This window comes from Scaptodrosophila lebanonensis, unplaced genomic scaffold, assembly GCF_003285725.1.
Source record: "Scaptodrosophila lebanonensis strain 11010-0011.00,11010-0021.00 unplaced genomic scaffold, SlebRS2 tig00001415-arrow-pilon, whole genome shotgun sequence".
Lineage (NCBI taxonomy): Eukaryota > Metazoa > Arthropoda > Insecta > Diptera > Drosophilidae > Scaptodrosophila > Scaptodrosophila lebanonensis.
The window spans coordinates 2112278-2133861 of record NW_022060742.1 but is presented as its reverse complement, the minus strand read 5'-3'; the positions used below and the strand labels follow the sequence as shown (position 1 = coordinate 2133861).

The following is a 21584-nucleotide window of genomic DNA, read 5'->3' as shown; positions in this document are numbered from 1 at the left end:
AAAAGCAGTAACAAAAAAAAATCGTATAAAATTAAACAAAACAAAAAAATGTTTCACTGAGAATGTAAAAAATAAAAATAAAAAAATATTCTGTTATGTCGAGAATATAATCAAAAGGTGCTTTGAATTGTTTATAGAAAAAAGAAATAAAAGAAAAAGACAAGCGAAAACTACAACAACAACAACAAAACAAACAAATGAAAAATTATTATTGTAAAAAAAGAACTCTAAACTATAAACTAAATACTTATAATGGTTATTGTATAAAAATGTTTATATAAACAAAAGGAAATACCTCAGAAGCAATTATTTTTGTTACAACCAACTAAAACGAAAAACGAAAACAAAAAATGGAAACAAAATACAAAAAATAATGAACTAAAACTAAATACGAAACAAAGAGAGCAAACAGTTTATGTATAATTTATAATGTGTATATCGAAGAGCAACAAGAGAGCAACAATTAATTAGTTAAACAACAAACAAAAAGCAAATTTGTACGAGTATGCGAAAAACAAAACATAAATACATATATTTTTTGATTGTAAAACAATGATTTTTTTATTTATGCTACATAGCTATAAATATATATAATTGTTTTTGTTTTTATTTACGAAATGATTTGCTTGTGGCGCCGCAAATTTAATAAGAAATGTCTTATTTTTTTGTCAGTGTAGCCATAAAACGAACACGAACTATAACTAAACGATGTAACATATACTTAAAAACGCCTAATTAAGTAATATCAAGTGAAATATGTATATGTTGAGACAAAAAAGAAACACCCAAGAATGATGAAACACTGCCTAAACGAGAGGGAAAAATTAAATGAAATACAAAACTAGCAACAAATTACAAACAATAATCGATGCTAATTAACAAACAAAGATGAATGAATTTAAATCCATACACACAAAGCAGTTCGTAGTTAGACAACATTAACAAAATGACAAGCCCAGCTAATAAAGAAAACTGTTTTCATTTGCAAGTAGTACAGTTGCCCCCGTAAGGCAATGCGGCAACTAAATTTTTGCAGCAATAATGCGTAGGTACACACTGACACTGACACTCACAACCACACCATCACACACAACACTAACGAGTAATTAAGTTCTGCCATTTGTACAGTCCACCACACAGCTAATAATTAGTGTTTATAGTATTTGAGATCATTGTAGTCATTGTGCCGATAGATGTTGTCATAGCGACCAAAAATTTAAACAAAAAACAGCAAAACAAGAAAAAAAGAGTTCATTGTTAATAGTTCATAGGCACACACTCACACGCAAGCCAGCAAGCAAGCGAAGGCAACTCTAAGCTCTTGCTTAATTACAGTTATTTGAAATAAATGACAACCCACAACACAAACACACGTTGAAATATAATTAAGAGAGTTTAAACAGAATACAAACAATAACAACCACAACTAAGCGAATTATGTAATAATACTATATACCTAAAATGTGTACATGAAAGTCAAACTCAAAACTACTTAGAAGAAATTACAAAGAGGTTGGAGCAGAAGTAAAATAGGTGGGGGGATTTGAAATGTAGGCCATAGCTGAGTGGCAAGGAAGCGAGGATGATTGGCAGCCAAAACTGAATAGAGACAGACAAAAGGAAGCAGAGAAGAGAAGGTCAACAATCCAAATAAGTAACAAATGTTCATTGCAACAACAACAACAACAAGATCCTAGTTAAATAAATTGTAAATTTGTATCACTAATTTAAGCGCAGTATATAGAGTACATAAAATAATAACAATATACAAAACTATAGAAATTGAAGAATGTATATCGTAAATAAATGAAAACTTAATTTTACAGAAAAACAAGTGAGACACGAAATTTTAATGTACGTTTTTATGGTTAATGGAAGTTCATTTCGTTGACTTCCCAAATAGCCCGGATATGGAATGGGAATCGATGACCAATGTATTGATTTAATTTAAGAAAATCTTCAATGTTTTTCAATTTCTTATGTGTAACAATGTTTGGATCGTAACAGATTTCTATAACAAGAGCACAGAAGAAGATCGCATAATGTATTCTAAAGCTGGATTCGATTAGGTTTTGTTAAAGATCGAGTTTTTCCAACAACAAATCGATTGAATTGATTAAAGTCTTTTTCATTGAAACTTTTCCTATTATAGTACCGATAGTTTTCATAAAGATCGAGTTTTTCCAACAACAAATCGATTGAATCGATTAAAGTCTTTTTCATTGAAACTTTTCCCATTATAGTACCGATAGATTTCTTAAAGATCGAGTTTTTCCAACAACACATCGATTGAATCGATTAAAGTCTTTTTCATTGAAACTTTTCCTATTATAGTACCGAACCATTTATTGTTTATCGATATTGGAACCAAAAAACAATTTCGTTTGAACAAAATGTGTGGTTATACATAGATAAAGGTGTAAAATGTTGCGGTAAAAAAAAACAAATTGAATTTAAGCCTAGCAGACCCCACCTATACGCAATCTGTGTTTCAAAAACTGTTAATATTTCCTCCAGAAGCTTCCAAAATAATTTGTATAATAAAAATTTGGATTTTTACATCGGAGGTGGATAAGCGGCAGTCTGTGGCTTTAAAACCATGCAAGCAGTGCTTGTCAAACCGTAGCAGACTGTCATTAATGGTGCCACAGACAGACAGACAAATTGCGTCTCAGGTGTTTTATTTTTAAACCAGCCACCCCACTCGTCGGGCCTTCTAGCACACAGTTATTAGCATAACGAATGCGAAAAAGTTTGCCATCCATACCGAGCTCCTGCCGCTCCATTTCCTTTCCCAAGTTCCCATTTCCAGTGAAAGTGTGTTAACATAAATCGATCGACATGGCGACGTCGGGAGTAGCTTGAACGGCTTGAAAGTCATCTTTCGTCATTGGGCGATGGCGTCGTATTGCTATTTTTAAACCCTAAACCGAAATCGTGTAAGGCGCAACCACAGGAATATTGTGCCCCCAACAGTGCACAGTGGTCCCGAATTCACAGCTAACTGGAAACAAATTATAACATCTTTCTAGGTTTTTCTCTTAATTGTATTACTCTCTTATTAAAGTTTTCAAATTGTTCATAAAAACATACAATATTTCTCATTTATAAATTCGTTCTTCGAAAGGTGAAAACCTTATTAATAAAATTATGCTTGGTAATTTGAAAAAAATTAAATTGTTTATGATTTTTAATTCGCCTTTCGGCATAGATCATTAATTTTTTATAATACATTTGCACCGTTGCTATAGAAGTATAAGACGGAAAACAAAAAACAATATAAACTTGTTTAAATCCAGTTGTTAAATTATTATATGTTCTTATTGTTTTTTTAAGCCACTGGGATCACTATGAAATGGAATAGTACGATTTGGTAGTTAAGTTTAGTTATTTGGGTTCGCTTGGATCTCTGCTTGGATTGCTTGTTATGGCCTGAATTTGCTTGCTACGGTTAGGTGGTAGCTTCGGACCACTGTGAAACGCCCGCGCGCCAATTGGCTTCGTTGCATTTGAAGTAGAACTTCTTTAGTCGTGGTTGCGTTTGCGTTTGTGCCCAATTGCGCTGCCATGTGGCACAACAACAGCAACAGCAACAACAACAGCTGCACCATAAATGTCTGTCACATTCGAATACGAAACATACATAGACATATACTTGTAGTACACCTATAAGTATGTATGTTGGGGTAGTGTGTGGGTTGGTATCCAACATAATAATAAATACCGCTAGGCAACGGTAAATTTCATAGCATGAATCGATTTAACGAACCCATCGCGCAGCCAGGATTAATTCAGTCAGCCAGCCTTCAGCAGGGGCACTGGACTTTCTCGCTTCACTTTCCTTATACATCATCATATTGGGGGCTAGGTAGAGAATTAATTTTATTTTCCATATTTAGTGTGCCTTTTAGCAGTAGACAGATGGAAGTTTTCATTTTTGAAACACCAACATTTCACATAGAAAGAAGTTAATAAATATATATTTAATTTTTCCAATTTCCATTTCCACAACCAATTGTGTTTGAGACTTGAGAGCCATGTTGCCGAATCTGAAGACGCGTCGCATAACGGGACTGCAGCTGGCCGGAAAGCATTTGGGACCAGTGGCCAAATGTCCGCCCCGCTACTCCGAGGAGGATTGGGACTACAACAACAAAATTAAGTTTCGCATAACATGCGATCAGGAGAAGCTTGCGGAGCGCATTGTGGAGTAAGGGTTGGCTCCCCTTTTAACAATTTTTCAATCTTGACATTGCTTTGCATTCTTAAGGGAGTCCCGTCGCGTTGTGGATGAGACGAAGGACACCACCAAGAATTGGCAGCGCGAGGTCGAGCACCACATGCGTGAGCGCACGAGCGAGATTCGGTTTCTGGTGGACGAGCTGAATCGTCAGAAGAAGACGGCGCTACTGGAGGACGAGGCGCTCAACACCTATCGCAATCGCGTGCTGAACGCCATCGAGTTCTTAAAGGAGAAGTCCCTGGCGATTTGCAAACAGTGTCTGATCATGCGGGAGGGACGCATTGGTGTCGATTTATGCGATGATGAGGTGGATCGTTCGCTGCGTCGCGAACTGAAGGTCATTAAGGGCTGTCAGGGGCTGGTTGATGCGGCCTTGAAGGAGGCTGAGGAGCAGATACGGAAGCTGCGCGCTGCCATGTACTTGCTGGACCAGGATCTGGCCGCGAAAGACAAATCACTGGCCATTGATGAGAAGAATCTGAAGCTAAAGGAGTTTCAACACGATCTGGGCAAGGGACAGGATCTGTCCAAGCAGCATTGGTGGGTAACAGTCTGTCCCCGTTTAATCCTCTATTGAATGCCAAACGACCTTTTACAGTCAATTTTCGCTTACTGAGTGGCAGGCCCAGACCTACGAGAATCTGGAGGCGAATGCCAAGGCTCTGGTCTCGGCCGGCCAGTTGCGTGCCTACATCGATTTATTATTGAAGCAGGTCTGCGAGGACATGCAGAACCAAACTGATCGCACCAATGAGGCCTTCGAGCGTCGCATTGCGGAGACAAAGCATGTGAAGCAATGCCTGGAGAACAAGCACAAGGACACCATGGATCATATACATCAGGTGCAGCGGAATATGACCGATCTGGAGAAGGAGATGATGGACAAGCAGCGTGCCATCACGCTCTGCCAGACGCGTCTCAGCAATCGCGCCCATCGTCCCGGTCTCGAGCTCACCTGCGACATGGTCCAGGACGCTCTCTACAATGAGCTGCAGGCCCTCAAAGCCTCTGTTTGCAAGCTCAACCAGAAGCTGAACGAGAACAAGGCCTCCATGCGGTATCTGATGCATGTCCAGGTCATGCAGGAGGAGGAGATTAATATAAAGGCGAATACTTGCAAAATTGACGAGGTCGATTGCATGACCTTGCGCCAGGCACTCAAATATCAGTCGTTCTAGGATCAAATTTCCCCTACCAACAACAACCATAATGATAACAACTTGTAGTAATCAGCGCACACAGACATACATGTGTGTATTTATTGTGCAACTTTAATTAAAATTAATTGCATTGCATTTCGCGTTCTATTCCAAATTACATCAATAAATTCAAATTCACTTCGAGTTCGAAAATAGCGGAAATTCAAAAGTATTTTTTTCAGCTGATGTGGCAGCACTGGCAGCAACACTGCTGGAGGATGAACTGCAGCCTTGTTACGACTACGCTTTTCCTCTTGGGCAACGCCGGCTGGCTCATCGGAATTCTCCTTGGGTGTGTGGTTCCAACCCTATGCCCGCGTGAGTCGTACAATAACCGATAACACGGTTCCTCCATCGATAAACAAAATGCCATCACTACAATAAATTCGACGCGCAATATACAAAACCGAATTCAAAACGTAAACAAACCAAAAAAACTAACATAAACTAAAAGAAACGTACTGCGACAAGAAAACAAATAAACGGATAACTCCCTCAAGCCATCCGTACGAATACGGGTGACTGTAAAAGGAGATAATATACGTGCGGACGGACAGGGATTGGAGGCATCGGACAACTGTATGGGATTTAGCTGTTGTTATCCCAGGCGTACCCTCCCTGCCTGTATCCAAAGCCAAAATGTTTCTTGGATACCCTATTTTTGGACCGTGCTTGGGCTATTCCATGGCACAGGTGAGTCTCCCGCCCCTACTGATGCTGCTTTAATGCATCATCACCAACGGTGCGACCATTAAAATTAACAATTAATTTTCAGTTTATGTGGCTACAAACATACATATATTTCAGTGTGATTGAGTGTGAGTGAAAACAATGTAAATATGGAACAATAATAATTTATATAAAAACAAAATAAAGAAGGCTTGCCAACGGCCAATGCGGTTCTTTATGTGCGCCAACATGCAAGTATGCTTATGGCAAATAAATATGTATATAGATATATGTGTATGTGTATGAGAAAAATATGCGCGGTACAAAAATTTATAGAAAAATGTCTAACCAAATCCTAACGAGAGCTCTCGACGGTCATGGGCGCAATAGAAATATAAGAATACATATAAAACACTGCGCGCTACTGCAATTGGCAATCTTCATACAATATAAGTGTGTATAAGAGTGTGAACTTTTTTTTTTTGAATTAAATAGAGCGCCAAGCTCTGTTTAGGTGCCACTTTCTGCCTTGTTTTGGTTTTTATTATATCTGTATATATTCTTTCTTTTGTATTATCTTCCTTTTTTTTCTTTTGCAGAAACTTCAATGGGGCGGCGTGTGGGACCCTGCAGGCGCAGCCCATACAAACGACACGACGTAAGGCGCGCGGGATCTCTGCCTGATGTCGCTGCTCAACCGCGAACAATAGGCACGGCGCGTGGCCAAGGAACGGACTCACCGGCTTGTCTATCCTCCGCTGCTGATGGCGCAGACGGACGTGTCTGCTGTTGCGTTGTGGTGGCGCCGCTATTGCTGCTGCCACTTCTTGGGTGGGCGCCTTTGCTCCGGCTGCCACTGTCGTTGCTGCTGCTGCCGTTGAAAACGCTGGTGCTGGATCTGCTGCTGTCGTTGAAGACGCTGGTGCTGGATCTGCTGCTGTCGCTGTTGCTCCTGCTACGATGCAGCTCGTGCTGCTACTTATGACGGCCGCTGCAGCTGCTGTGTATGGTTCCACCGCTGTCCGAAAACTTGGCGATATGCCGGAAAATCTATATGCCAAGGAACAAAAGGCATTTAAGCACTGGTCGGCACATTTAAGTGGATATACAGGTATGTATACATCGGCATTAGTTCTGCCTTGCATCTATATCCTTATGCTCACCTTCGAACGGCTTCTGGTTCTTCCTTTCCTTTTTCAGGTTTCAGCACGGCCTCCAGTTCACCAAACGAAAACACTGCCTCGTGGGTCTGCACCGTCGCCCCAAAAACAGGAATGGCGTGTTGCGGCTTGCCTTTTATAGGCCGGATGTCGTATGCCTGCGGATTTTTACGTCCTTGCGCATCCGTTCATCACGGCCTTGACGTTTCCCCACTTTGAGGTGCCATCGGGACACAACCCTGCGCCTGCGTGGCTGCAGTTGCCACCATGGTGCCTCGCTCGGTACCGCTAGATGGCGCTGCAGTACCTTTGTAAATTCTTGGCGCCTTCCGTAGCGCTGCCACCTTTTATTCTTCGTGACCAGCCCGATGCAACACCACCGCAAATATCCAAGTGGGCGGACGCTCGTGCCCCGAAGTGATGTTTGCGCGCATCAAACGGCTGGTGTTGTTGGAGTCCTCTGCTTCGAGTCCGGCGTTGCCTCGGATGACTACTACCGCGGCGCCCAACGTAGGCCACACCCACTCTTGATCTTCAGGTGAGTAGCTCTGGCTGCATCCTCCTCCCTATATTCATCCATTCTGCCTTAGGACAGGCGTCACACTCGGATATCCTTTGCGTGGAATACCCCCAGCAAGTTCCCTTGCAAATCTTCCAGCTCGTATGCGTTGGTGCCGATGGATTTCCTTACGCGAGCTTTTAGAAATTTCCGCGCGAATTTCGCATTGAACGCGCGGCTGAAATCACTCAATGCAAAGTTTCGCCGGTATACCTCCTGGCCGGGCGCTAGTCTTAGCCGCCGCGCACGCCGGTTATAGCGAACGCTACTGCGCTCATACGCCGCATGCAATTGTGCCTGGATTTTCTGTTGCAACAGGGATTGCCTGTCTGCTGTACTCAACGCTGCGAATTCGTGCTCGTCTAAGGACCTTAATTTCCTCGCCAATCGGTACTGCGAACCGTGCAACATCATATGTCGGCCGAATAGTGCGAAAAAAGGCGTTACTCCAGTCGCAGAATGCACGCTGTTTCTGATGGCCACTTCAATTTCCGGAAGGTGTAGGTCCCACTCGCGGTGATCCTGCCCCAGATACGCCCGTATCGCGGACAGTATAGCCCGGTTCACCCTTTCGGACGCGTTGCTTTGCGGCGAATACACCGGTGTCCGCAGATGCTTAACACCGTAGCCCTCCATCATGTCTATAAACTGCTTGGACGTGAATTGCTTACCATTATCGGAGTGTATGACTTCTGGAACGCCGAACGTATGGAACACTTCGTTCACCAAGAAGTCGACGACGCTCCGAGTGGTGGCCTCTCGCATCGCCTTCAGGAACGTGAATTTGGTGAAGTGATCTACCACTATGAATATGAAGGCGTGCCCCTTCCTTGATCGCGGATACTTGCCCAAGAAGTCTATGTATAACTTCTGGAACGGCCTCTCCGTGACGACTTCTGCACCAATTCCCACCTGCATCCCGTAATTGGTGGCTTTCGTCTCTTTGCAGACCACGCATTTTCGGACCACTTCAGCAACGTCTTTGGCCATTCCCGGCCAATAAAACTGCCGCCGCAACCAGGACAACGTCTTCAACACTCCTCCATGCGTTGACGCTTCGGTATGGGCCTTCGATATAAGCATGCCGGTTAGCGCACGCGGAACCCACAGTTTCCACACACTGCCTTCGAGCTGATCTTCTAGCCGATTGAAGGATGTCTTTTTGTAGATCACCCCGTTTTCAATTTTTAAATCAGGTAATTTATCTTTTTGACTTTGAATTTCGCTAATCAGCTCCCGATACTCCTCTGATTCGAATTCTGCGGTTTCTATACCCAACAGGTCTCCTGGGAAGAAATCCAACTCCTCTAAAGTTTCGGCTTCGGTGCTTCTGGACAGCATATCCGCCACGATGTTGTCGGAGCCCTTCCGGTGCGTGATTTCAAAGTCGAAGCCCTGGAGCAGCAACGACCAACGAGCCAATCGCCCGGACAAATCCTTCATGGACATCAGCCATTTCAAACTGGCGTGATCGGTTATGACTGTGAATGGCATCATTTCGATGTATGGCCGGAATTTTTGTATCGCCAATACCGCCGCCAAGCACTCCTTCTCGGTCACCGAGTAGTTCACCTGGTGCTTGTTCATCTTGGCAGAAAAGAACGCAATGGGCCTCTCGTTTCCCTGCAAATCCACCTGGAATAATACGGCTCCGACGCCAATATGGGATGCGTCACATTGTACAAAAAATGGGCGTGAAAAATCCGCGTGTACCAGCACTGGCGCAGATGTGAGCGCCTTCTTCAACGCCTCAAATGCTGCAATCGCTTCGCCACCGAGTGAGAACCTACCTCCCGATCGCTTTTTCAAAGCCTCGGTGAGCGGAGCCGCTAAGGTGGCAAAATCTTTAATAAATCGCCTGTACCACCCGGCGGTTCCTAAGAAAGCTCGAACCTCCTTTACGGACCTTGGCACCTGTATGCGCTGTATCGCCTGCACCCGTTCTGGATCTGTTCGAAGCACGCCGCCGCCCACGATAAATCCCAGGTATTTCAACGTTTTAAAGCAAAACTTCGACTTTCGTAACCCTATCGTCAGGTTTGCCTTCTTGAGGCATTCAGCTACTCTCTTCAGGTACTCCAAGTGCGTATCAAAATCAGCCGCGAAGACTACCAAATCGTCTAGATATACTTTAACGTTGGACCTCAGTTCATTCGGTATGACCTTGTCCATCAGCCGGCACAACCTTTGAGCGGCGTTACACAACCCGAAAGGCATCATGCGGAATTGGTACAACGGTCGCCCTGGTACCGTAAACGCAGTGCACCTTCTACTGGACTCCTCCAACTCCACCTGCCAAAACGCAAATTTCAGGTCCACACTGGAAATATAATATGTCTGATCGATTCCAGATAGGATTCCCTCCACGCATGGTAGCGGATAGGCATCTTTGACTGTCAGTTTGTTCAACTTGCGGGCATCGAGGCAAAAGCGGTTCTTGCCCGGCCGTCGCACTATGGTGGTGCGGTTACTCCACGGACTATCGCTTACCTCGATGACGCCAAGCGCCAGCATGCTGTCCACCTCATCCCACACAATCTTCTGCATAGCGGGTGATAGAGGGTAGTGCCTGTCTTTCACTGGCTCTGCTCCGCTGACCAATTCAATTCGGTGAGTCTCCAAAGTAGTCTTGCCTAATCCCGCTTCTTCGAAGGTTAAAAATTCTTTTTTTACTTGTTCCAATTGCAGCTTTTGTTGTTCATTCAATTTCCACATATCTGGTTCAGGCCTTACTTCATCCTGGTCCGCATAATGCGCCACTCTATCAGCTAGCAATTCATCGAGGACAAGTCTTTTAACGGCTGGCTTTTCTGGAGGAATTAATAGTGGTGCCAAGTTAAACAGCCGCCAAAAGTCGATACCGAAATACGCGTTCTGTTCGAGTGATGGGCATACGTAAAATTCCACTTCTTTGGCCTCTTCTCGATACACCACTGGTAAACGCACTCGTCCAATTACGGCTCTGTCTTCACCGCCTGCTGTTTTAATTATCGAAATGTAATTTCTGGGCACCATGCCAATCTCTTTCAGCAGTTCCAGACTGCCCTTGCCTAGCACGCTTACCGAGGCCCCGGTATCCAGCAGACCGCGTAGCACATGGCCTCGTACCAGTACTTCGGCAAAAATCCTCGGATCTGCTGCTCCTTCGCGTCGCACTGCCTCGGCTACCAGCTTCTTCGTCTGCCTTCTCCCTCGGAATCGTGCTCGGGCCTTTTTAACTTTGGCTGTCACCATCCTCATCCCATCTAACTGATGTTGGGCAAAAATTCTATTACGCGCCTCCAGATATGCCCGCATCTTTTCCTCGTACGGTAAAAATTTCAACTTATTACTATATGGGGTATTTTTCTTATGAAATTCTTCTTTCAGGACCGCTCCGCTGTCATCCTGGTGGGCACCTGTGTCGAGCGCGATTCGCCCACTTGCTCCGCACTCCGACGGCCGTTTCCCGTGCAATCGGGACAGGTTGGACTATAGGTGTCGGGCCTGCCACACCTATAACAGAAGACGCGCCTTTCCGGTGACATGCAGTCGCGGAAACTATGGCCGGCTTGTCTGCAGTTCCAGCAAACTAACGCCCGTTGCGGACGCCTTGCCAAACGCGCCTCTTCAACTACGCCGAAATCCGCCGACTCCTCGCCGTTAGTGTCGTCGACCAACTCCTCCACTGCCGGTGGACGGTTTCCGCCACTAAAACGTGTGCCGCTGCGAGTTGGGAACACGCCTTCCCGCCGCTGGACCATAGCTTCCACCTCTACGCATTCGTCACGTAAGTGGTCTACCGTGTACACGCGCATCGCATACACATAACGAGCTAGTTCTATTTTTAATCCTTTTTTTATATATTTCATCATCTCGTTTTCAGATGGTGCTGTGTGGAGACGCGACGCCAGTTTCCTCATGGCATGGAAGTACTCCTCAACGCTTTCGCTTGCCTTCTGCCGTCTTTCGCGCAATTGACGCATGCGCTCGAATTCATCGGCGGCGCCTTTAAAACGGGACAGCATGCTCCGTTTTAGTTCTGGCCAGCTGTCTGCCCGGTGGTCCCTGACGTACTGCCAGTACCACTCGCGAGCGTGCCCAGTTACTAACAGATGGAAACTGTTTAATACTTCGGACCATGCGCAGCGACACTGCCTCTGAAGGAACTCGACCTGGAAAACGAAGTCTTCAACAGCCATTTTTTCCTTATCGCCGCTGAAAACGATGTCCCACTTTTCGACGCGGCACCATCCGGATCTGCCATTCGCCGCTACATACGGAGGAGGCGGGTCCAGCTGACCACTCCCATCGTAACGCCTGTTGCCTCTTCGACGGGCCGACTGTGCTGCGGGATTTTGCCAATTTCGAGCTGTGTTGCTGCTATTGCCAGCTCCACTGGAGGAATTAGCTGCCGCTGGCCTTGCTACTGGACGCGAAGTTCCTCTTGCTGGTGTTAGAGGTTCAGCCTGGTATTGATGCGGCCGTTTTGGCACCGCACCCCGATTCTGGCTGACTGGCGGTTGCCATGCTCCATTTGCAGCTGAATCGCCGCTATTCGCTCGCGGTTGCAAAACTTCTTTCAACGCGCCCATCAAGTCTTGAAACCCCATTCGGATTTCCTCCTGCAACACTTTGTTGATACCCTCTTTTTGCGATTGGCGGTATGTTTCGTTCGCCTGGGCCACTGCTGCTTCTACCACCGACGCGACTACTGGCTCGGCGTCCCAGTGTACTGCTGGTGCTATGGACGGCCTCGGAGGAGTGTGCATGAGGCCACCGGTGGAAAAACCTACGGCTCCTTCTAGGTGTTCCTCCAGCACTGGATCATCATTTCTGGCAGTTCTCGACCTTGTGTTATACGCCCGCGCAGAATCCTTCTCCATTTCAATCCAAAAAAAATACGCTCTGTTTTTTTTATAATATTTATTTATATTTTGGATTATGAATTTGTTCAGCTTTCAAGCAGGCCCCGAAGAAAAAATCGTATTAATTGGATAATTGTATATATGTATGTATTCCAAACAATGAAAATGTTTGCAAACGCCCAAAACAACAAAAACAAATGGGCAAGAAAATATATGTACGCTGAATATGTATGATGGATAAATAAATAAATAAATAGGTACAACAATAAATAGATAAATATGTGAATTGGAATAAATAAATATGAATATAGTAGTAAAAATAAAAAAAACAAATCTTTAAATAAATTCACGTCCAACTTTGCACGGAAACCAAAAAAAAAATATATACGCTCAACCACAAGACAAATGTAACATATGTATGTATATGCACCAAACGTAACCAAAAAGACCTAATAAAATGTAAGCAATAAACAAACAAATTTTCTTTTAAACTTCTGTATATAGGGGCTGAGACTCACACTCCGCCGGAACCCAAACACGGCTCCTATAATATCTACGCCTGTACAGCTGCCCTACGCCACAATTCTGCAATATCTGTTCGCTGCTACATTTATCGCCTTGACGGCGATGAACGACAGCCAACAAATTAAATGGTTGCTTCTTGACACCCAATTCTGTTTTGTGCACCATCTGCTCTGGCTCACCGTGCGTAGCGGTGCATCGCAGGCGACTTTCCTAGTCATCCTGGGCCACCGGTACTCTACGTCCACCAGGCAAACACGATGACACCACAGCGACAGTGCACCAACGAATTGACGCAAGAAATACAACAAAAACACTGAAACGAAATAACAAAAAAAACGCGCATTGGAATCCCCCCATAGTACCCCTTGCCTAGCGTCGTTCCAAATGGCAGTCGCAAACGAAGGGCTCATACTCGCACCTTCGTGACTTACTGTCCATGTCACACACGCTTGCAGTTGGTGCTATAAGGGATTCCGTCCCTACCATACCGATCGTCGGCCCCTAGCCATCGGCTTAATTTATTTTTTTCCTATCTAAATTCTCAGCCTGCGTACGGCGGCTGCCTAGACTCCTCCCCAAACGTGGTACAGGGCCCTAAACAACTCCACCTACTCCTTGGCATTAAAAATTCAAACATCCAAATTGGGCGCCATATTGTTACGACTACGCTTTTCCTCTTGGGCAACGCCGGCTGGCTCATCGGAATTCTCCTTGGGTGTGTGGTTCCAACCCTATGCCCGCGTGAGTCGTACAATAACCGATAACACGGTTCCTCCATCGATAAACAAAATGCCATCACTACAATAAATTCGACGCGCAATATACAAAACCGAATTCAAAACGTAAACAAACCAAAAAAACTAACATAAACTAAAAGAAACGTACTGCGACAAGAAAACAAATAAACGGATAACTCCCTCAAGCCATCCGTACGAATACGGGTGACTGTAAAAGGAGATAATATACGTGCGGACGGACAGGGATTGGAGGCATCGGACAACTGTATGGGATTTAGCTGTTGTTATCCCAGGCGTACCCTCCCTGCCTGTATCCAAAGCCAAAATGTTTCTTGGATACCCTATTTTTGGACCGTGCTTGGGCTATTCCATGGCACAGGTGAGTCTCCCGCCCCTACTGATGCTGCTTTAATGCATCATCACCAACGGTGCGACCATTAAAATTAACAATTAATTTTCAGTTTATGTGGCTACAAACATACATATATTTCAGTGTGATTGAGTGTGAGTGAAAACAATGTAAATATGGAACAATAATAATTTATATAAAAACAAAATAAAGAAGGCTTGCCAACGGCCAATGCGGTTCTTTATGTGCGCCAACATGCAAGTATGCTTATGGCAAATAAATATGTATATAGATATATGTGTATGTGTATGAGAAAAATATGCGCGGTACAAAAATTTATAGAAAAATGTCTAACCAAATCCTAACGAGAGCTCTCGACGGTCATGGGCGCAATAGAAATATAAGAATACATATAAAACACTGCGCGCTACTGCAATTGGCAATCTTCATACAATATAAGTGTGTATAAGAGTGTGAACTTTTTTTTTTTGAATTAAATAGAGCGCCAAGCTCTGTTTAGGTGCCACTTTCTGCCTTGTTTTGGTTTTTATTATATCTGTATATATTCTTTCTTTTGTATTATCTTCCTTTTTTTTCTTTTGCAGAAACTTCAATGGGGCGGCGTGTGGGACCCTGCAGGCGCAGCCCATACAAACGACACGACGTAAGGCGCGCGGGATCTCTGCCTGATGTCGCTGCTCAACCGCGAACAATAGGCACGGCGCGTGGCCAAGGAACGGACTCACCGGCTTGTCTATCCTCCGCTGCTGATGGCGCAGACGGACGTGTCTGCTGTTGCGTTGTGGTGGCGCCGCTATTGCTGCTGCCACTTCTTGGGTGGGCGCCTTTGCTCCGGCTGCCACTGTCGTTGCTGCTGCTGCCGTTGAAAACGCTGGTGCTGGATCTGCTGCTGTCGTTGAAGACGCTGGTGCTGGATCTGCTGCTGTCGCTGTTGCTCCTGCTACGATGCAGCTCGTGCTGCTACTTATGACGGCCGCTGCAGCTGCTGTGTATGGTTCCACCGCTGTCCGAAAACTTGGCGATATGCCGGAAAATCTATATGCCAAGGAACAAAAGGCATTTAAGCACTGGTCGGCACATTTAAGTGGATATACAGGTATGTATACATCGGCATTAGTTCTGCCTTGCATCTATATCCTTATGCTCACCTTCGAACGGCTTCTGGTTCTTCCTTTCCTTTTTCAGGTTTCAGCACGGCCTCCAGTTCACCAAACGAAAACACTGCCTCGTGGGTCTGCACCGTCGCCCCAAAAACAGGAATGGCGTGTTGCGGCTTGCCTTTTATAGGCCGGATGTCGTATGCCTGCGGATTTTTACGTCCTTGCGCATCCGTTCATCACGGCCTTGACGTTTCCCCACTTTGAGGTGCCATCGGGACACAACCCTGCGCCTGCGTGGCTGCAGTTGCCACCATGGTGCCTCGCTCGGTACCGCTAGATGGCGCTGCAGTACCTTTGTAAATTCTTGGCGCCTTCCGTAGCGCTGCCACCTTTTATTCTTCGTGACCAGCCCGATGCAACAGCCTTAAGGCAAATAATTGCTGGAATGACAAGGTTCCTTGTACAGACAACAATAACTTTTAGTAAGCATCGCAATATGCACATTTATTAAAGATTAAATTTTTTACATGTTTGATTCAAAATTGTACTTCGCGTTTTTAATTAATATATTTCATAAGCCGGTGCGGCAGCACTGACTGCAACCCCGCAGCGCTGCCAACTTGCGCAAGGATACGAGGGCTGCATAACAAGCAATACTTTTTGCAATCGTTTGGAAGATGGGACATGTTTTCACTTTAACTTGTAATTTATTATTTAATTAATTAAAGTCTACGTTTAATTAACTAATTTTAAGCGCAAAGTTCACACATCCACATTGAGAAAGGTGAGTAATGACTGCTGACCTGCAAATGTACAGCCGGTTCGTCCCAAAAGTATTTTGTGTGTATCGGTTGGGGCTGAGGCTGCCGCTGGTTGGCATTTTTTCTAAAATGTTGGGGTACAGCCACGGACCGTGGCTGATCAAAATCAATAATGCTGGAAAATTAATACAAATGTTTTTACTGCAGCAACGGGAAGAGTATGTCAAAACGCACAGCCGACGAGGCAACGGGCAGTGGTGGTGGCAGCTGCTTGGTGGCAGCCGCCGCCGCCGGCCAACCACCGATCAAAAAGGTTCACTTCGAGCCGCATTTGATCGGGCCCGTGTCGACGCTGGAGGAGATGGACATCAAGGTGCTTGAGTTCCAGAATAAGAAGCTGGCGCAGCGCATTGAGCAGCGCATGCGAACAGAGGCCGAACTGCGGCATCGGATCGAGCAGCTGGAGAAACGTCAGACCCAGGACGATGCGGTGTTGAATGTTGTGAATCGGTATTGGAATCAGCTTAACGAGGATATACGCGTGCTGTTGCAGCGCTTCGACGCTGAGACGGCCGACGAGCTGGAGAACAAAAATGAGAACGAGGTGACGACTTCGTTTCTCACACAACTCTCCACCTGGGACAAAGAGGAGCTGGACGAGAAGCTGGCGAATCGTGTGCAGGTCTCGAAGCGGGCTGTGGCAAAAATTGTGCAGGTTATTGATAGGTTAATGCAGCGTAATGAGAAGATAACAAATGTACTGAAAGGTGAAGGTGGTGTGGGCGGTGCTTCGTCGACGGCGGCCGCGGCTGCTGGTGGCGAGGAGGAGTCGGGTGCGGATGCGGATGCTTCAAGTGCTGGCGCACACGCCATTGATGATACACTGAAGCAGACACACATTGAGATTATGACAGAGAATCGCAATTTGCAAAATCTGAACACATCTCTGCACGAAAAGTTCCATACCATGTCCTTGAAAATGAAGGAATACCAGGATGCACTGACGGCAAAGGAGACAGAAAACGCCGAGCTGAAGAATCAAATCGACGAACTGCAATACGATCTGGAGAAAATACATTGTCGCAACGACAAGCTGGAGAATCATTTGGCCGAGGCGATCGAGAAACTAAAGGCCTATCATCAGATCTATGGCGATCCCAACAAAAGCACCAGCAGCGCCAAAGTACAGAGTACAGGCGGAAGTGCGACAACCAGCGTGAACAGCCAACTACTGGAGGAACTGCAAAAGGAGCTGGAGGAGTACAGGGAGCTGGCAAACAATCGCCTGCAAGAGCTGGATAAGCTACACGCCACGCATCGGGAGACCCTGAAAGAGGTGGAGAAGCTTAAAATGGATGTGAGTGACGCGTTTCCTGTATGTTATAAAAATCTAAATGTGTGAGTGATTTATGTTTTTTGCAGATACGTCAGCTGCCCGAGTCGGTCATTGTGGAAACCACCGAATACAAGTGTCTGCAGTCGCAGTTTTCCGTGCTCTACAACGAGTCCATGCAGATTAAGACGATGCTTGACGAGACGCGCAATCAGCTGCAGACCAGCAAGAATCAGCACCTGCGCCAGATCGAGGTGATGGAGAGCGAGGAGCTGATCGCACAGAAAAAGGTGCGCAGCGAGATGATACAAATGGAGGATGTCCTGGCGCTCATACGCAAGGAGTACGAGGCGTTGCGCATCGAATTCGAGCAGAACATGGCCGCCAACGAGCAGACGGCGCCCATCAATCGCGAGATGCGACACCTCATCACATCGCTGCAGAACCACAATGGTCAGCTGAAGGGGGAGGTGCAGCGCTACAAGCGGAAGTATAAGGACACCTCTACGGATAACGTTAAGTTGCGCAAGGAGCTGGACGAAGCACTGGCCAAGCTGGAGGGCAACAAACAACAGCAAGCCGCAGGCGCTGCCGCTGGCGAGGAAGTCAAACAGGAAAATGCCACCAACGTTAAGGAGGAAAATGCAAATAGTGTGGCCTCCAGTGGCGTCTCAAGTATGACCAGCACGGGCAGTGATCCCAATATTGCCATCAAGGAGGAAAACTCGGCATCGGCGGACGACGAGCTGGATGATGAATGCAACGCGAAGGATACTAAGGATGGCATCAAGCAAGAAAAGATGAATGCCAGCGAAGTTGCTGCTACGGCAGCTGCAGAGAAAAAGGACTCGCCCGGACCGACGAATGCATCCACGTCGGCAGCAAACGCCACCAATACGGCGACTGTTAAAACCGAAAAGGACTCCAAAGAAGGCGTCAAAACCAAAGACGTCAAGGTGTTGGAAAGCGAAACAGTGCGAGATCTAAAGGCGCAGCTGAAGTGAGTACAGAATTTAATTATAAATAATCAATTCTAATCTGTCTGTTCAAACACACAGAAAAGCGCTGAACGATCAGAAGGAAATGAAACTGCTGCTGGATATGTATAAGGGAGTATCGAAGGATCAGCGCGACAAAGTGCAGCTGATGGCCACCGAGAAGAAATTGCGCTCCGAAATTGAGGAGTTGCGCCAGCAGCTGAAAAAGTTGCAGGAGAGCAAACGGGAGGAGCGCAAAAAGCTGGCCGACGAGGAGGCGTTGCGAAAAATCAAGCAGCTGCAGGAGCAAACGTACGAGCTGCAGAAGCAGGTGGCCAACCACAAGCCGCCGGAGAATGCGTGGGGCGCTGCTGCCGGCATTGGCAATTATACGCGACCCTTTGTTGGCTCCCATGAGGAAGAGGCGCTGCTCAACGAGATGGAGGTGACGGGACAGGCTTTCGAGGACATGCAGGAGCAAAACTCCCGTCTCATACAGCAGCTGCGCGAGAAGGACGATGCCAATTTCAAGCTGATGTCTGAACGCATCAAAGCGAACCAGCTGCACAAGTTGCTGCGCGAGGAGAAAACCGTGCTGGAGGATCAAATAACCACGGCCACAACACAAATTGAGGCGATGCATGTGGTGCTGCGCAAGCTGGAGGAGAAGGAGCGCAGTCTGCAGGCCACAGTGGCGTCCATTGAGAAGGAGCTGATGTTGCGGCAACAAGCGATGGAGATGCACAAACGCAAGGCCATCGAATCGGCACAGTCGGCCGCCGATCTGAAGCTGCATTTGGAAAAGTATCATGCGCAGATGAAGGAAGCGCAACAGGTGGTGGCCGAGAAGACCAGCTCACTGGAGGCGGAGGCCTACAAGACGAAGCGACTGCAGGAGGAGCTCGCCCAGTTCAAGCGCAAGGCCGAGCGTATGAAGAAGATGGAAATGTCCGGCACAACCATCGACGAGGTGATGATTGAGGAGATACGCGAGTACAAGGAGACGCTAACATGTCCCTCCTGTAAGGTGAAGCGCAAGGATGCTGTGCTCTCCAAATGCTTTCACGTCTTCTGCTATGACTGTTTGCGGACGCGGTACGAGACGCGGCAACGCAAATGCCCCAAATGTAATTGCGCCTTCGGGGCCAATGATTATCACAGATTATATCTGCAGTAAACACATTCGAAGTCGAAGCAGCATCGACAGCAACATCCAGAGCAACAAAAAGCAGCTGCTAACCAGCCAACTATGTAATTCTGTTCTACAACTAATCATTTTTTTATTTTAACATTCGTTTTAAGTGGCCTCCGCCTGGCAATATCGTGAACCGATTTTATATATCGCCAAGCATCTCAATACGAGTTTCGGGAATAATTGTGTTTCCCGTCTTTTATGTAGCTTCTAGATTATGTAAATCAAACTATTGTACGAATAGAAGTTTTAAATGATTATGAAAACTACCTTTTACAATTATGAACACACGCGGCTATACATATTTAAATAAATAAATGGCTAAAATAACAAATCTCTTGCGCTAATCTATTCTCCTGTGGGCAGCCATTCATTTTTGCATGCGCTCGTTTAATTTATTAATTTCGAAATGTGGGATCAGTATTATGGATTTAAGTTATGAAAAGCATTCATAAGCATTTCAATACTTCCCGCAAATGATTTCCATACTATGTAAATGCGTTTAATCCGATGAAATGTTGGCAATCAAAAAAAAAATGCTTATTGCTCAGGTAAGATATGGTTTCAGAATGCTAGGACTAGTTTATGATCAGAAACATTCGGTGGTTGTGGCACTTGCGCAGCTGAATTCTATTGTTAACTGATTTTTATACCATTTGCCCAAAGGGTATACAGTCGACTCTCGTTAATTCGAACCTCTCTATAATTCAAAGTTATCACGGCTTCCCTACAAAATCTCTTTATATTTCGAACTAAATCAATACATTTGTGTGCGCTTGGTAATTCGAATTAAAAAATCATTGCTATATAACAAAACGACGCGCTAATTCGAAATTATCGGCGTCCAACACTCGACAATTGAATATTGCACAGAGAAAGAGGCGGAAAGATTGTATGTAAGTACTTTTTTGCGACAAGTTCAAATTTGTGTCAATCGAAATCGACTTCTGCGCATCTAACGGCCACCGCTCAAGATCCGTCCCGGTAAGTGTAGACTAGCTTTTGTTTTTGTTATGATTAATTTGGCTATTTGACACACACTTCACACGAATTGGTTTGTTTAGTTATAATTCAGTTACTGTTACTCTTTTGACATTGTTATAGAATAGCAGTTAATAAATAATTATTGATCAACACTTAATAGTTCGAAGTTTTATTGATTTTTTCTCACAAATTCCGTACCATTTGATATTTCAAACGGTGTGGGGGAAAGGCGGGAGTGTGCCTTTTGCCCCCTAAAAAAAAATTTGCCCCATTAAAGTGCATTATTATGACGCACTATTTCGCTTTAAAATGGAACTGAATTAGATTTGTTGAAGTTTTTTCATTGATCATATGCATACATTATTTTTTAAAGGCATCGTGCATTATTTAAAAAAATATTTTAATTTTTAAATATGAGCAATAAGCTCCCGTGGGCTTACTTTTTCTTTGAAGATTGGACATCGTGCTCTCTTCCGTAGGATTGAGGATATGCAGGATTTGCGGATTTGTCCATATGGATCAAGGCACACAAATCACAACCTGTGGCTTTTCTTCCTTGGAGGTATTGCGTTGTGTGGACGTGCTTAGCTATTAGTCTATCTTGTACTTCTTTTAGTCATCCCTGGAGTTATCACGCTTAGGCTCCCAGTTAAATCATGATTTATATTTAATTCATTCCGTTTTTAAAAAAAGCTGCAATGCAGAATTTTTACGGCTGGTCGTGTTTTTTGCAGTTCTGCGACTATTTTGTTGGTTTTTAAGCCGTAAATGAATGGCTCTTGTATCGAGGATTCCTCCTGCAGCTAATATTTTAATTTATGCATTTTCCATTTATTATTTGTTCTTTTGCCTTGGAAAATTATAATATTTCTTTAATCTAGCTTAGTTCAAGTATTTACAAAGTTGAGACTTAGTCCATGTATCTGAA

The 21584-nt window shown here is 45.1% G+C and overlaps 5 protein-coding genes across 6 annotated transcripts; all 5 read left to right on the top strand.

The window, feature by feature from the left end:
• Positions 1–3936: 3936 nt before the first annotated feature.
• Positions 3937–5538, top strand: LOC115632869 (tektin-1). Its single transcript, XM_030530133.1, has 3 exons — positions 3937–4210; positions 4271–4783; positions 4842–5538. Exons 1-3 carry the CDS (start codon positions 4038–4040, stop codon positions 5419–5421), a joined length of 1266 nt encoding a protein of 421 aa, XP_030385993.1. The 5' UTR covers positions 3937–4037; the 3' UTR covers positions 5422–5538.
• Positions 5539–5805: 267 nt separating this feature from the next.
• LOC115632465 lies at positions 5806–7645 on the top strand. 2 transcript variants are annotated; one of them, XM_030529626.1, is made up of 3 exons: positions 5806–6135; positions 6711–7222; positions 7312–7645. In XM_030529626.1, the coding sequence occupies exons 2-3, from the start codon at positions 7072–7074 to the stop codon at positions 7488–7490; spliced, it is 330 nt and encodes a 109-aa protein (XP_030385486.1). In that variant the 5' UTR covers positions 5806–6135; positions 6711–7071; the 3' UTR covers positions 7491–7645. The 2 variants fall into 2 exon arrangements, with proteins under 2 accessions (XP_030385486.1, XP_030385485.1); XM_030529625.1 differs by having other exon boundaries at positions 6711–7645.
• LOC115632650 lies at positions 7640–8128 on the top strand. The gene is made up of 2 exons (XM_030529880.1): positions 7640–7809; positions 7862–8128. Exons 1-2 carry the CDS (start codon positions 7640–7642, stop codon positions 7998–8000), a joined length of 309 nt encoding a protein of 102 aa, XP_030385740.1. The 3' UTR covers positions 8001–8128.
• A 5724-nt stretch (positions 8129–13852) lies between these two features.
• LOC115632821 lies at positions 13853–15937 on the top strand. The gene is made up of 3 exons (XM_030530073.1): positions 13853–14318; positions 14894–15405; positions 15495–15937. Exons 2-3 carry the CDS (start codon positions 15255–15257, stop codon positions 15671–15673), a joined length of 330 nt encoding a protein of 109 aa, XP_030385933.1. The 5' UTR covers positions 13853–14318; positions 14894–15254; the 3' UTR covers positions 15674–15937.
• A 140-nt stretch (positions 15938–16077) lies between these two features.
• LOC115632210 (E3 ubiquitin-protein ligase Bre1) lies at positions 16078–20006 on the top strand. Its single transcript, XM_030529265.1, has 4 exons — positions 16078–16193; positions 16378–17527; positions 17593–18503; positions 18562–20006. Exons 2-4 carry the CDS (start codon positions 16391–16393, stop codon positions 19655–19657), a joined length of 3144 nt encoding a protein of 1047 aa, XP_030385125.1. The 5' UTR covers positions 16078–16193; positions 16378–16390; the 3' UTR covers positions 19658–20006.
• Positions 20007–21584: the final 1578 nt, after the last annotated feature.